Here is a 14,776-nt window from a genome sequence, read left to right as displayed (position 1 = left end):
TAATTTAAGCTTAAAAATCTCATTCGCCAATTTTGCTTACATGACATTTGAATTATTTAATTTTAAAAGAAATTAATAATCTCTTATTTTATTGGGTACAACTGAAGTTTATAATCCTACATAGCGCGCTAAGAAAATTAAATCCTACATGGCTCTCTAATAACTCGGGAAAAAAACTCCCCTATATATACTCTCATAATACCTCCTTTCTCTCTCCTCAAGCCACCACAACCACAAGCCTAGACAACCCTATCCATCGACACCACCGCCTAGCCGCCACTAGAACCACCCCTCAACTGTGGACACCACCACCAATCAACCTAGCCACCATCGTTGTCCACCCAAATAACAAAAAATCCACCCGAAAAATCACATCTATTTTTTTCTCTCCTCCATTTTCACTCCCTCCTTAAGATCTTCAATTTTATGCAACTTTTCCTTAGATCCTACAATGAGCAAGAATCCCCAACAAAACTAACATCCTACGTGGCACTCAAAAGATAATATTTTGTATTTAATTAATTTAAAATTTAAAATTTCATTCGTCAATTTTGCTAACGTGACATTTGAATTATTTAATTGTAAAATAAATTAATAATCTCTTATTTAATTGGCTACAACTTAAATTCATAATCCTATATCCCCTTTATATATATATAGACAGATAGATTAGATTAACGTATACGTGTATTTCCGTCTTTGTGGAGAATTTCACCGTATCTAAAACTTAAAAAAGGACACAAAAAGCCCAAAGCCTTGAAGCCCCAAAAGAACCCGAAACTTGTCAACCAAGCCAACCCAATGTCAAAAAGCAGGCAACCGACCCACCCGAATAAAATATCCAGTCCTATCCATAAATTTCGACTTTCGAATTTCATATTTTCTCCCACTCTATATATTTTGGAGCCAAACAGCCCCTAAAACCCTCGCGCCCCAATTATTATAATTACTCGTTTTAATAAACCTTATTAATTCCTAAATTAACCAATTCGTATAAAATCTCCTAAATAAAATACAACACTCGTTTGTTTCTCCTGCTTCCCATTTTATCCGCCTCAACCACTCAGATCTTCTCTCTTTCTTTCTTCCTTTCCCTGTTTTTCTTTCAAAGTTATCTTTCTCTCTCCTCCAATTCACTTTTCCGGTATTCTAATTCTTCCTCTATTTCCACACTTTCAATTTGATTTGCTTCTTTTTCAAATCTCAAAACAATTATTTCATCTAATTTTCCCCCTAATTTCCTAATCATCCGATTTTATTGGAAAGTTTCAGAATTCAATTGCATGCTTTTGGCCGGTTTTTGTGGATTGATTTGGTGATTTTAATTAGGGTTTCTATTTGGAATTTAACGTTTTTCCGCAGTATTTGAGCAATTGGAAAAGTGTGGGTTGTTGTTGTTGATATTGTTGATAATATTAACGATTTTGGGATTCTCCGAGGTTTTTGGTGGGAGAAATTAGGGTTTTTGGAGTTGAATCCTAATTTAATTTGAATTTCGATGAGTTTTGAGGAGAGATGATTGTCAAACAGCTGTCAAATTCGGAAATGCCAGATCTGAAACGATGTGATTTTGATGATTCTGCAGTTGTAGAAGATGATTACAGCGTTTCTGTGCCTCCTAAGAAGCGAAAAATTGCTGCACATTGTTATTCTTCGAATAATGGGGTAGCTGAGTTTGAGAATGATGCACCAATGAGCTCATCTTTTACCGAGGGTTCATCACTTGGTGAAGAAACTGAGTCTGATTCAATGTATAGCAAAGTATACTCTCGAAAAACGTCGAGAGGGCGGGTTCCGGTATTGCCTTCGAGGTTTAATGACTCTGTTGTTGGATCAAAGAAGGATAGTAAGTCTAAATTTGCTGATATTGAGTCAGGTTTGCACGAAATTTATTTGAAAAGACGAGATAATAAGAAGAATAAACCCGAAAGCTCGAATATTAGTACATATTTGGTTAAAAAAGAGTTCAAAGAGGAGAAATTAAACTTGCCAAGTTATAAGTATCATCCCTATTGCCAGGACAATGAAGAAGATGGGATGATGGATGATTTTGTGTACAGTAAACCTTCAATAAATATGTGGAATTCGTCGTCATTTGTATCGAATAATGAGTATGTGCCCGTGGCTCGATCACATTCGAGTGAGAAGGGTGCAGGGAGAGGGGCGAGGGTGAAGTCGAAACAGAAGAAAGTGGCCTATGGACCTGAGGACTTTGCTTTGGGTGATATAGTGTGGGCAAAATCGGGGAAGAGGTATCCTGCGTGGCCTGCTATTGTAATTGATCCAATGTTGCAAGCACCGGAGGCGGTTTTGAGTTCGGTTATTCCAGGTGCTACTTGTGTCATGTACTTTGGTTATTCCAAGAATGGGAAACAAAGGGTGAGCTTCTTCTTTACCTTATAACAAGAAATGTAATATGCATTTCTGTAGATTTTTGTATTTCGAATTATTGCATAGCTGAATAATTGCTTAGCTTTCTAAACTCTTGTTTGATGTTGATTGTTGATGATGAGCAGGATTATTCATGGGTTAAAGGAGGAATGATTTTCCCATTTATCGATTACCTAGACAAGTAAGCTTTATTTTTGACCTTGTTTATGTTGATACTAGTTAAATGCATGTTTATTGGACTGTTTGGGTTCAACTGATTGCTATACTGAGAAGATGGCTGTTGTTTCGTAAATTCATGTACAAGTTGTATGTTGTGTTTTATGTTCAGTCATAGGGGCACATTGGCTTAGTGTGTAGTCACAAACCCAACTTTGCATCAATTTGATTTTGATCTTTTTAGAGGTTACTATAAATTTAAAACGACTTTCAAAGGTGGTTATCGTTTAAATTACACAATGATTATAATGGCATTAATTTAAGGATATTGAAGACTTCTATTGGACTTGATCAGTCAATTTAATTGCCGTATGACTCAACAAGGTTAACTGTGCTTTTCATGGTATATATCCAGATTTCAGGGGCAGACTGATTTACATAAGTGCAAGCCCGGTGATTTCAGAATGGCCATTGAGGAGGCCCTTTTGGCCGAGCAAGGGTTTACAGACGAGCAGTTAGGAATGGTAAAACCATCTCTTTATGATGTCAATCCTCAGGGCTTTCACGAGACTACTGGTTCCAACCAGTTGCAAGAATGCCTTTCTCAACACCAGGCATGTTCTTCTCAACACCCTCTTTTGCTCAATTTTGAAATAAGTTTTAGTTTTGAGAAAGAGTGAATGTTGATGTGGTTGTTTATGTAGCACTTGGTTATAGTTTGCATTCTGACAAGTCTTTGCTTCTAAGTTATTCGTTAAATACTAACACTCTCATCCTAAAGTATAAGTTCCATGAAATATGTGCTGAGTACTTGTTAAAAAGTCTGTTGACAGCTAGTATAGAATTTGTACAGGCTGAATTGCATGCAAGGCTGCCAAAGATTATGTCCATTTTGATTCCTATTTTGCTTATACTTTCTGCTATGCTGCATTGTGCATATTAATACATGAAAATTTGTAAGTTGGATGTGTTCTCGTGTCTTTTAACCATCTTTTTCCTAATGAAAGAGAAGAGTTTGATGCTCATGAAATTTTGTTTGCACTCTTGCTTAATATGCTTCCTTTTTTTTTTTTTTTTTTTTTTTTTTCCCTTTAAAAAATTGTTGTTCAGGATATTCATGACAAGAAGAGAGATACGCGCCCTTGCAGTGGATGTGGATTGGTTCTTTCGTACAAATCCTTTGCCTCTCATGAAGGGCGGCCGTTGTGTAAACATTGTGTCAAGGTTTAATTTTGGAACTGGGCCTTTTTGCTTCATTGAAAATGTTATATTTATTAAAGATTGTTATTTTTTTGCTGTTAAATATCAAAGCCTGTAATTGATTTTTAAAGACCGAGCTAACATACCCTTATGTTGCAGTTACTGAAGTCAAAGCAGTATTGTGGTGTGTGCAAGAAAATCTGGCACCACTCTGATGGTGGAAGCTGGGTGAGGCTCTGCAATTCTGATTAGATACATGATGCTTGCCCCCCCCCCCTCCCATTAGATGCACTTGAGATGGCACTAAGCTTTGTTTCTCGCATAGGTTTGCTGTGATGGCTGTGATGTTTGGGTGCATGCTGAGTGTGCTGAAATCTGTGGTAAAAATCTCAAGGTTGGTTCACTCTTTGTTTTTGTTGTATTGACAAGACCTGGTGCTTGTAAAGACTGTTCTTAGAGGATTTATTTGTACATTCTGTTTCTATCTAAGGATTTGGAAGACGCGGAATATTGCTGCCCTGATTGCAAGCCAAAGTTTGCATTTGAGCCATCATACTCTGTAGCTCTACCTGAAGTCAAGCCAAAGTACGTGTTTACTTCTGTTTGTTGTTACTGTACTTTCATTGTTATCATCATTATTAATATTGTTATAATAATTTATTATAGATTTATAGTAAATACTTTAATTATTATTACTATTATTGTTGTTTCTGGCATTTATACAACTTATTTTGTGATCAAACAATTTGGTAAGAGTTACTATTGTATGATACAGACAACCTGTGCCATCCGATGAGGTAACTGTTGTGTGCAATGGTATGGAAGCATCATATATCCCAAGCCTTCACTTGTAAGTCCTGAAGGTTACAAAAATTATATATTATGCTCTTTTAAATTCTTTTTTTACATTTTGCAAACAATTTGTGATTAATTTGATTACCTGTGCTCTTCTTTTTAGGGTTGTGTGTAAGTGTGGTAAATGTGGGACAAGGAAGCAGTCATTAAGTGAATGGGAAAAGCACACTGGTTGTAGAGCCAAGAAATGGAAACATAGCGTCAAAGTCAAAGGCTCAATGATCCCCTTGCATCAGTGGGTAAGGCAGTCCTTTCTGCTTTAATTTGAATCTGTCAAAAGAACATTATGATTATCTTGGATTTAGCTAGCATAGTTGTGTCATGCAATCAGTATCACTTGCCCCTGTGTTTTATTTTTATTATGTGTTACCAATTTACTGATCTTTGTATGTGTGTAATTTGTTTCTGCACATTCAAGTATGCCATAATAAGCAAATGTTGTTGGTTTTCAACTGTATCTTTTTGGTACTCATTCTGACAGTGCATTAAGGTGATGAATTTATGCTAGCAGTTAACTTCTGGTGTTTGGTTTAGGCATTTCTAGCTCCTCCACCCCCCCCCCCAAAAAAAAAATTGGAAAAAGACAGCAGTATTGTACTTGTATGTTGTATCTGTTCTGCTTTTTCCAGGGCTTCAAAGTTTAGTGCATTTTAGTCTACTCATAAACTAAAGCAAATGATTTGGATGTCACATGCTTTTATGGAACAGACTGTCCTTGTTTCTTTATTTTATAATCTGTTGGATTTTCTTATATAATCTTCCTAGTTAGAGCAATTGTCGTATCATATCGTTTCTATTCAGATATTGCTATGTTAGTGGGGGGAGAATATGTTGAATGTATGTCGTACTTTTATTCTGTTGGATGCAAAATTTTCAAGATTTTATCTTTCTCATTGTACATTTTTATCCTTAAAATTGTGTGTGCATGCTGTAAGGCTTTGGCCTGTGGCATTAGTGTTTCTTTGCATTTTTACTGAAGAACCAAAGAACCATAAAAGATGCTGTATTAGCAGAGGGTTATCTTTTCTTCAAAGGGTCGTCACCTGTTGAAGGTTGAACTGCATTAACACTGGTACCTGTTCTTTCCCCAGCTCACAGATTCTGGAGCAAGTGTGTGTGATAATCAGAAGCTGGATCGGTCAAAGCTATTTGGCTTGTTGAAAGGTGAGGCTCTTACTTTGACTAGGAAATTTTCTTAACAAACATATGCATTGATTTCATATTACGGCATTATGCCTCATTGCTTCTATGGCACTATCTGCTCTTCAATGAGGCTTATGTGCTGTTCTTTTGCCTAGAAATATATGAACCAGTATATGCGAAATGGACAACCGAACGATGTGCTGTATGTCGCTGGGTTGAAGACTGGGACTACAGTAAGATAATTATTTGCAACCGGTGGGTGTTATGTTTATACCCTACTTAGGTTACATATGATCTTGCCGCTCAAATCCTGTTTAGCTATTAAAATGTAATATTTTCCACTGTTGGTCAGGTGTCAAATAGCTGTTCATCAAGAATGTTATGGAGCCAGAAATGTTCAAGATTTCACATCTTGGGTCTGCAGAGCATGTGAAATTCCTGACGTGAAGAGGGAGTGTTGCCTTTGTCCTGTTAAAGGTATGCATTTTATTTATGGATAAGGCAAGGAAGAAGTATCTGCTCATGAATATCATTAACCTAGAGAAGGCTCATGACAATGTGCCCAAAGATGTGCTTTGTTGGATAATGTCGAGATGGGGAAATCCTTTTAATTATACTTAGTTAGCAATATAGATGTGAAAACCAATATACAGGTTTTTGGAAGGATAATGAAGGAGTCCCTATCATGATTGGTTTACACGAGGGATCTGCATTGAGTCCTTAAATTCCTTTTTATTCCAAAAATATTAGATGAATGAACTTGGTCAAACCAAGCCGAGATACTATCTTGTATGTTGTTTGCAGATGATATTATATTGATTGTCCCAGTGGACGAGTTTACAGGTGGGTTTAATTAGAGCGTTGGAGGCAAAATTAAAAATTTTGAGGGCTTAGTTTAAGTCAGAATAAAGCTAACTACGTTCATGAAGTGCTTGTTTAGTACCAAGACAAAGTCAAACGAGCATGTAGGAACATTGGATGGTAAGGACTTGCCTAAGAATAAGTGTTTAATCACCTTGGATTGATTGTACAAAAGTAGGGTGATGTGTAATTTTAAGTGTGACTCAGGTGCTATAGCTGGGGACAACAACTAGGGTGATGTGTGATTTTAAGTTAAAGGGAAAATTGTATATGGAAGTTATAAGACCAGCATTGGTATATAGAACAGATTGTTGGGCATTTAGGATGGATTATATTAGAAAGATGAGTGTAGCAAAGATGCATATGATGAGATGGATCTGTGTGAACACCTTAAGAAGTAGAATAGGAATGAAGGTATTTGTTTAAAGGTTGGAGGCTTAGAGTTGGGAATAAAGAAAGGGAAATTGGTTACATTTTTTTAGGGCTTGTGAGACGTAGACTAGAAGACGCACCATTGGAGATATAATCTTGGTTCATTTAGCAGACCTCATTGGCTACCTTGATGAATTCCTCTTTTCTTTCTTTTTTTTTTTTTAATATTTATTTTTTATAATTTTTTTAACACTTTGGAAAATATTTTGTAGGTTTTCTTATCTGGTCCTTGTGTAAATGTACATTCTGTGGTCTAGATGGAGGATATATGTGTAACAGGGATTAATGTTTTGCTTCCTTTTATACCTTACAAAATTTGGAGGAGGTCACAACTTGAATTTAAGTTATGGTCTGGAACTCTTGATGGAAAAAGTATTATAGACTGCCTAATTCTTCTAAAATGGCTCAGTCAGCTACCCTAGCTACTCTTATACATACATTTATCATATACGAAAGCAATATTTTTGTTAGCAATATGGATAATAATGTTTTCTGTAGTCAAGAAGATCTCTTATAAAATTTTCTATTTCATTTTATTATATATGTGCATCCAATGTGTGTTTGTCCTGCTTTTCAATGTTGTATGTGTTTTATTGAATTATTAACTGTTGCAGAGCCCTGACACTTTAATCTCTTTCTTGGCTTTCTTTTCTATAGGAGGTGCTCTGAAGCCTACTGAAATTGACACATTATGGGTTCATGTCACATGTGCTTGGTTTCAACCTGAAGTTGCTTTCCTAGATGATGAAAATATGGAACCAGCAATGGGGATTTTGAGGCTTCCTACAAATTCATTTATGAAGGTATTATTTTCTCCTATTTCTTTCCCTTAACCTTCTATTATTTTTAATTTATTATATATTTGATTTTATTTTTTATTCAAATGATAAATATGTGTATCTAAACGCTCTTTATGTTTTGGCTCGAGGCTTCAACATTTTTTTTTGTTTAATCGTAATAGGCAATATTGTAGATTTGTATATTGGTGAATTGTATGTGTTTAACTACATGCCTTTTGGTTATTGGCAGAAATGCGTAATATGTAAGCAGATTCATGGATCTTGCATTCAGTGTTGCAAATGTCCTACCTATTATCACGCAACATGTGCAGCAAGAGCTGGATATTGCATGGAAGTAAGTTTGTATCTGATTATTTTATGTTTGGTGAGGAATTGTGTACTAAAATTTGTGGACTGAATCTATTAATTGATTTGGAAAAGGGAATTGATGAATTGAATGATGGTTGAGTTTTTCTCCTACCAGTCTCTGGAGCACCAAGCTCCACATTCATAAATGGAGGCTGCTGAAATTTGCAAATTTGTGTGATTGATAGGATTTTTTTGCAAATCAGTGATTGTATGTTTACTTTTGTGTTTCCTTAGAGATATAGTTCTCATAATATTAGTTTCTTGAAATTTGCAAATCCCTCCCTTTCCCCTAAATATTTTTGGTTTCCTTTATCTGTACCACTCGTCCTTATTATCTTTTTGATTTAATATACTAAGGAAATTTGTTCCTAACTGAATTTTTATCTAAATTCTCTCATCATGACATCAATTTCTTTCTTATTCCCACCAGAACACCCCACCAAGTCTTATCTGCATTTATTTAGAATTATTTTCATTTTTCTAAGACAGCAACGAAGTACTTCGTATAAGATACTTGTACTTTATAGGATTAGGGAGCAAGGATGTGTGTTTTTGTGATGATGGTAGCTTATTTTGAGCTTCTTGACCTGTGCAATGCTGAGTCCTGTATACTTTGCTTTGCTGATCATCCATATTGGTAGTAAGCAGCTATCTGCTGTATTGCAGAGTTTCTGTGCCAAGTAATTGTTTAGGCTTAGTTAAGGACTAATTTATGAAGTTCCATTGTGTGTTCCTGTACCTGTAGACTGTTTTTAGTCTGTGTATAGTGGATTAGACTCAAACAGCTTACTCATTTGCATCCCTACAAATTTGTCTTGCAGTTACACTGTATGGAGAAGAAAGGAGTACAAGTAACAAGAAAGGCATCATACTGCGCTTTTCATAGGTAACATATGTGCTTCCTCTCTCTGCCTTTTCATCTATTTAGCTAAAGTAAATGATTCCTTGTATCCTATGTCATGCTGTCACCTCTAGCATGTTGATTGTATATTTCTTTCTAGATTTCCTGGGGAATGAAGTTGGGTTTTTAGTCTTGATGAACAATTGCCAGGTATCAAATAATATAATTTGTTTTCTGTATTTTTAAATGGGAGGGTTGAATGGTTTTTAGACTTTTAAGTAATTGATAATGTTCAAGTATATAAGCAATTGTCTTGTTTACTGTTTATATGTCATTTTTTTTTGTTTTTTTTTTTATTTTTTATTTTTTATTTTTTATAGTTGGGGTTGCTATCTGTCGCTTACCATTGATATGCTCCTCTATTACCACGAGTATATGTTTTATCCTTTATTCTGGCCAATCATTCTTAAACCAAATAACTAAACAGGCCAGAAATTAAGTTCTATTTTCTTAAATATCGATTGTAAGATACAATGGTCGATGTGTTTGCATCAATGTTATATGGGATTTGGAGAAGTTTGAGGGTGCTTTTGCTCTCTTTAGCTAATTTGCGACTCCTTTTCAGTTTTTCTGTCTCTAGTCTCTTCTTGAATGTATCGCCTGATGGTTTACTGGGGATTCCTTTTTCGTTTTTTTGTCTCAACTTAGTGGGGGAAGCATTTTATTTTGTGGAGGGTGTTGGTAAATATTTGTTTTATAGCAAGAAGGTTACAAGATCAAATGAGTGTCATAGAGCATAGCATTTCTTTCTTCTCAGAGTTCAGCTTGGATCTACATACATTTTAGGGACTTGGGGTCTGTTTGAAACTTTGAAATGTGAATAAAAAGGTTTCAGGGTGCTATACTGATATAAAATATTTTTGGATGGTTTGAAGTTTTATTTGCATGTAGTATTAATTTTGTCATTTCAGGCTTGTCTTCTCTCTCTCTTTGTTCCTATCAATATGTGTTCATACGAAACATTTTAATGCCAACAGTTGTGTACTTGGGAAATTTTATCTTGGAAACATTCTGTAGGGTATCCAGATCCGTCATCCTTCCCTCTGAACCCCAGTTTTTGATTGATCCAAAGTGGCTTATACCTGAAAAACTTCAATGTTATTACTGTTGTTGACTTGTTGGGTGTATCTGATTCAGGAACCCTAATCCAGATGCTGTCCTAGTTGTGCAAACACCAGAAAGGCCTTTTTTGTCTTCCAGAATGTTGCTTCAAGACCATAATCAAGGGAGAAACTTCAAAGGTTCAAGGCTCATTTCTAAAAGAGTTGAACTTCCTGACCCATTGCCTTCAAACTCAGAGCAATTTGACCCCCTGTCTTCTGCAAGATGCCGGATATATTCGAGGTCCAAGAATAAGGTATTCTTGTCTTGCTTGTTGTATTTCCTGGTATAATGGTTTGTTTGTCACTGGTTCAAGTATATTAATTGTGGCTTTTCTACAGTATTACTGAATATGTTGCAATCACTGAGGTCACCTCTATCATTATCATATGTGCTCGCTCTTGCTCATTTATCATATTATCTTTTTTTTTTCTTCCAGAAAGCAGGTGAAGAGCCAATATTCCATCGGTTAATGGGGCCAATTCATCATGATATAACTAAGATTGACAATATGAATTCTTTCAAGGTAATTTTATGCTCTCTGCTGGGTGCTGGCCCATGGTTATGGTACATATTTTCACTTATGCTTTAGTATTGTGATTAAAGGAAATTTTTGGTCTACATAACTAGCTTGATGAAAGTCTATGTTTTTTAAATATGCTCTACAGGAGGGTAACAATTCAAAACAGTTCTCTTCTTTCAAGGAGCGCCTTCGTCAATTGCAGGCAAGATTCTCTTCTCTACCTTTTATTGTTAGCGCTTATGTTTGGATGTCTTAATAATAATTTCAATGGAACAGAGTACAGAGAATCAGAGGGTTTGTTTTGGCAAATCTGGAATTCATGGATGGGGTCTTTTTGCACGTCGGAGTATTCAAGAAGGAGAAATGGTATTGTGATGATAATTATTATATATTCTCATGTAAACTTCTTTTCTTAATTTTAGAACCCCTCTTACTGTATTGTCTGGAACAATTTTGGGGATTATTGATGGATGTGACTGGGACATAATTGGGCAGACCTAGACCTATGTGTGGGCTTCTTTTTATTTATATATTTTATGTTAACCACACTGCATTATAAGTTTTCATTTCAATGAGTCCAAATCCAGAAGTATAGTTATACTCCTCAATTTGCAAATGAAGATAAATATATGTGGAATTTAGCTGGAGGTGTTAAATGGGTCAGTTTGGGTTAGGTTTGTTAAGGGATCATGTATGGGTTAGGTTTGTTAAGAATTTACGTGGTTTGGGTTGGTCAACAGCTTAGGTCATTTTTGGGTCTATTGTGAATTAGCTTGTTATGAAAATAGATCAATTCCAATTATATTTCTTTGGATTGGGTCAGATATGGTGTTGGTGTCAAGTTCAGATAAACCCAAACTGATTATTTAATAGAATTGAGTTTGGAAATGACTGGAATTAGGTAGTGCTATTGATGGAGAACAGGAGATGGAGAAAGCAATTGGGGAGCTAGTAAGAGTGGGGTTGTATGAACTTTTTATACTTAGGTTGTGCTAGTTCAAAGGGGCTAGGTCATGGCCATGGCTGCTAGGCTATTGCTTTCTTCACATAAATATTTGATTCCTGACTTGGGAGTCAATTTATCTTTTACTTGATAAATGGCTAGACTGCCCTGGGGTCAGGCTTTGATGAATCAAAAAATAGGCTCGGTTCTGAGGTGTTGGGTCTGAACTGTCCGGTTGGCCTTCTTTTAATTTTTATTTCTTCAACTGGAGAACTGGACTGTTGAGGAGAAGGATTTTTATGTTCTTTATATAAGATAAAGTTTTAAAAGTGTTGGCTGATTGAGAAACTTGTTTTCAGGTCCTTGAGTATCGTGGTGAACAGGTGAGGCGCAGTGTTGCTGACTTACGAGAGGCACAATATCGCCGAAGTGGAAAAGATTGTTATGTAAGTGAAAGGCGTTTTTATCAGTTTTTCCTGCTCTTGCTGTTTGATATCAGCTGTATTACATAAGCCGATGTGTGGAATCAGCATAGGGGCTATATCTGTTGTCTTGTCCTTGGCTTATATAGCAAATGAGCTTGTAAAGTGATACCTTTTGCTTTTAGTTCATGCAAGGATTAAGTGAATAGCAAAGGTGCTACATGCCTTTTGTAACACAATGTTTGTGGATTACCTGCTTTTTACCATTCGGGACCTTTGGTTATGGCATTTAGAAAAGGCAGAAAGCTGTGTGCTATTGAAGGGCTTAAAGAGTGGCATGTTTGTATCTGTTCACTATTTGCCATAAAAATATTCTGGTACAGTTGTTGAATTGCCTGAATGATTCTGTTGAGTGTGTTATACTCTTTAAATTACTGGTTGCTTTGGTCTCAAATGAATATTATACCTCTTACTGTAGAATATCGTGCAACATTTCTGGCCAAACATCAGTTAGCAATCAATTTCAAATTCTGTGCATAATTTTCAATTGTATGTATTTTGCAATGGTAGGAGTAGTAATTTTCTTTTGTTTTTGCAGCTGTTTAAGATCAGTGAGGATGTAGTAATTGATGCTACAGACAAGGGAAACATTGCTCGCCTAATCAACCATTCTGTAAGTTCATTGTCCTTTTTTTTTTACACTATCCTGTTGTAGTTATGCAGCTTTACATGTTATGATTTTTTCTGATCCATATGTTTATGGAATTGGAATATAATGTTCCTATATTTGATTTAAAGGTTGCTCACAGTTTCAGGTATTGAATGTGATAATCTTTTAACAATAACATGCATACATTATTGAACGTGGCTCTGAATTTGAAATAAATCTGAACTGTCATTTATTGTTTGTGGCTGGCTCTACTTGAAAAACAGTTGCCAAACATATGTCCCTTTTTGTACGGAGCTGTGTGATTCTTCATGATTAGTTGATTTGCCCCTTCATTCCTTTATAAGAATATTTGTATAATCATGAATTACACAATATATTTAACCTGATGAGATCATTTTGTTTTTCACAGTGCATGCCCAACTGCTATGCTAGGATTATGAGCGTGGGTAATCAGGAAAGCCGAATTGTGCTTATTGCCAAGATTAATGTCTCTGCTGGTGATGAGCTCACGTATGCAGTTTTTCGTGATTTGACTTGTTTTGATTGTTTATTTTTGCCTTCTTACTTTCTACGGACTACTGTTTTGAGAAACTACGAGTAGAGTTCTCATTTAATAAGCTTCTTTACCTTTGCAGTTATGATTACTTGTTTGACCCTGATGAACGTGATGAGTCAAAAGTCCCTTGCCTTTGCAGAGCTCCTAACTGCCGCAAATTCATGAATTAAACACCAATATTTTTGCCATTTACAAGCTTAGAAGAAATAACAGAAGTTTTACAGGCATAGATAGAGTTAAATGAACTGACACATCACACATGTGCTAACTTATGGAAGAACCGTCATTACTAAAGTTCTAACGAAGAAGTTTGCTCATCACCCTTCTTCATCTCTTGTGACAATACTATTGTAAATTTACCAAGTTGTGGCATAGATAGCTATTGATGGTGATGATTTTGTATACGAGTTCATTCTTCGAATGTAAATAGAATTATTAATTTTTTATGAGTAATATTCTTTGTAATATCCCAGACTCGTATCATATCTTGTATAAATGTGGTAATTGTACCTGAATTAATTTTGCCAGTCTAATATCATATCTAGTATAGGTTTCTCTGTTTTGCTTCATTCTCCTATTCTTTTTTTCTCCTTTCTATTTTGGTAGTCCAAAACCATTTGATCTTAACATTGATGAAGTCTGAAATGTGCAAGGATAGATTGCACTTGTACAAGGATAACATTTATGAGTTCTGAGGGGGAATCTGTTAATTGTTGAAGTCGGGGGTAAAAGGGTGTTCATTGGTTTTAGGTACGTAAATTGTGAAAATACTACCCATTTTCGAAATGATTACCCAAAACGAAATACACATTGATCCATGTACCATATTGATCTTTCAGATTAGATATTAAATCAATATTGGAGTAGTTTTGGACAACCTTACATTATAAGTTGTAATTACTGGATAGCAAGAATTTACAAAGCAAATACCCACTTAGTATGGCATACTTCAAATGTTGGCATAGGCGCTGTATGTCATGATCTAATGCCATAGATGCAAGGACTAGTAGTCGCAATGACACGACTTGTGCGTAATGGGCAAGTCATAGTCTATCCTAGGCTTGAGGATCCAATTTTTTTTATCCAAAATGTAGAAGGAAATTAAGAACTTTTCCCGCTCTTAAAAACTATACAAAATACTCAATCTCGAGCGTTTTTATTCCAAAAGACATTCTTACCTAAACCACCCCATGGACTATATCTTAAAAATTATGAATACTGTATCAAAATTGAGCATATTGCCCAATGCCAAAATAGGGGCAAATTTTTAGACCAAAAAAAAAAAAAAAAAAAAGGGAAACGGCGTCGTTTTGATATAACAGCAATGATGAGTAAGGGTCCCATTTCCGTTAAAACAAATTCAAAAAATACCACACTTCTCTCACTCCCGCGTCTTTCTGTATAAATACATAGTTCCTTCTCAAACTCTTCACAATTCAATCACATTCATTTCATTTCAAAATTTTCTCTCTCA

At 35.5% G+C, this 14,776-nt stretch overlaps 1 protein-coding gene across 2 annotated transcripts; it reads left to right on the top strand.

Annotated features, from left to right (window-relative positions):
• Positions 1 to 926: 926 nt before the first annotated feature.
• On the top strand, positions 927 to 13,871 carry LOC110713949 (histone-lysine N-methyltransferase ATX3-like). 2 transcript variants are annotated; one of them, XM_021892401.1, is made up of 23 exons: positions 932 to 2,379; positions 2,517 to 2,572; positions 2,963 to 3,161; positions 3,658 to 3,771; positions 3,907 to 3,975; positions 4,073 to 4,141; positions 4,238 to 4,332; positions 4,523 to 4,597; positions 4,706 to 4,841; positions 5,694 to 5,766; positions 5,901 to 6,000; positions 6,098 to 6,222; positions 7,696 to 7,841; positions 8,068 to 8,172; positions 9,008 to 9,072; positions 10,225 to 10,444; positions 10,628 to 10,714; positions 10,857 to 10,913; positions 10,988 to 11,077; positions 12,014 to 12,100; positions 12,675 to 12,749; positions 13,156 to 13,256; positions 13,382 to 13,871. In XM_021892401.1, exons 1-23 carry the CDS (start codon positions 1,516 to 1,518, stop codon positions 13,470 to 13,472), a joined length of 3,099 nt encoding a protein of 1,032 aa, XP_021748093.1. In that variant the 5' UTR covers positions 932 to 1,515; the 3' UTR covers positions 13,473 to 13,871. The 2 variants fall into 2 exon arrangements, 1 of the variants encoding a protein (XP_021748093.1); XR_002510087.1 differs by lacking the exons at positions 13,156 to 13,256; positions 13,382 to 13,871 and having other exon boundaries at positions 927 to 2,379; positions 10,995 to 11,077.
• The last annotated feature ends 905 nt before the right edge of the window (positions 13,872 to 14,776 follow it).

The sequence above is a fragment of the Chenopodium quinoa genome, unplaced genomic scaffold (genome assembly GCF_001683475.1).
Source record: "Chenopodium quinoa cultivar QQ74 unplaced genomic scaffold, ASM168347v1, whole genome shotgun sequence".
NCBI classification, from domain to species: domain Eukaryota; kingdom Viridiplantae; phylum Streptophyta; class Magnoliopsida; order Caryophyllales; family Amaranthaceae; genus Chenopodium; species Chenopodium quinoa.
This window is presented reverse-complemented; position numbering and strand designations above follow the sequence as displayed.

Excerpts from the sequence above, each read along its gene's own strand:
- LOC110713949 (XM_021892401.1), top strand. The coding sequence starts at position 1,516 with ATGATTGTCAAACAGCTGTCAAATTCGGAAATGCCAGATCTGAAACGA. Across the intron at positions 3,162-3,657 it reads AATGCCTTTCTCAACACCAG|GATATTCATGACAAGAAGAG; the intron begins GCATGTTCTTCT and ends ATTGTTGTTCAG. Across the intron at positions 4,598-4,705 it reads TATATCCCAAGCCTTCACTT|GGTTGTGTGTAAGTGTGGTA; the intron begins GTAAGTCCTGAA and ends TCTTCTTTTTAG.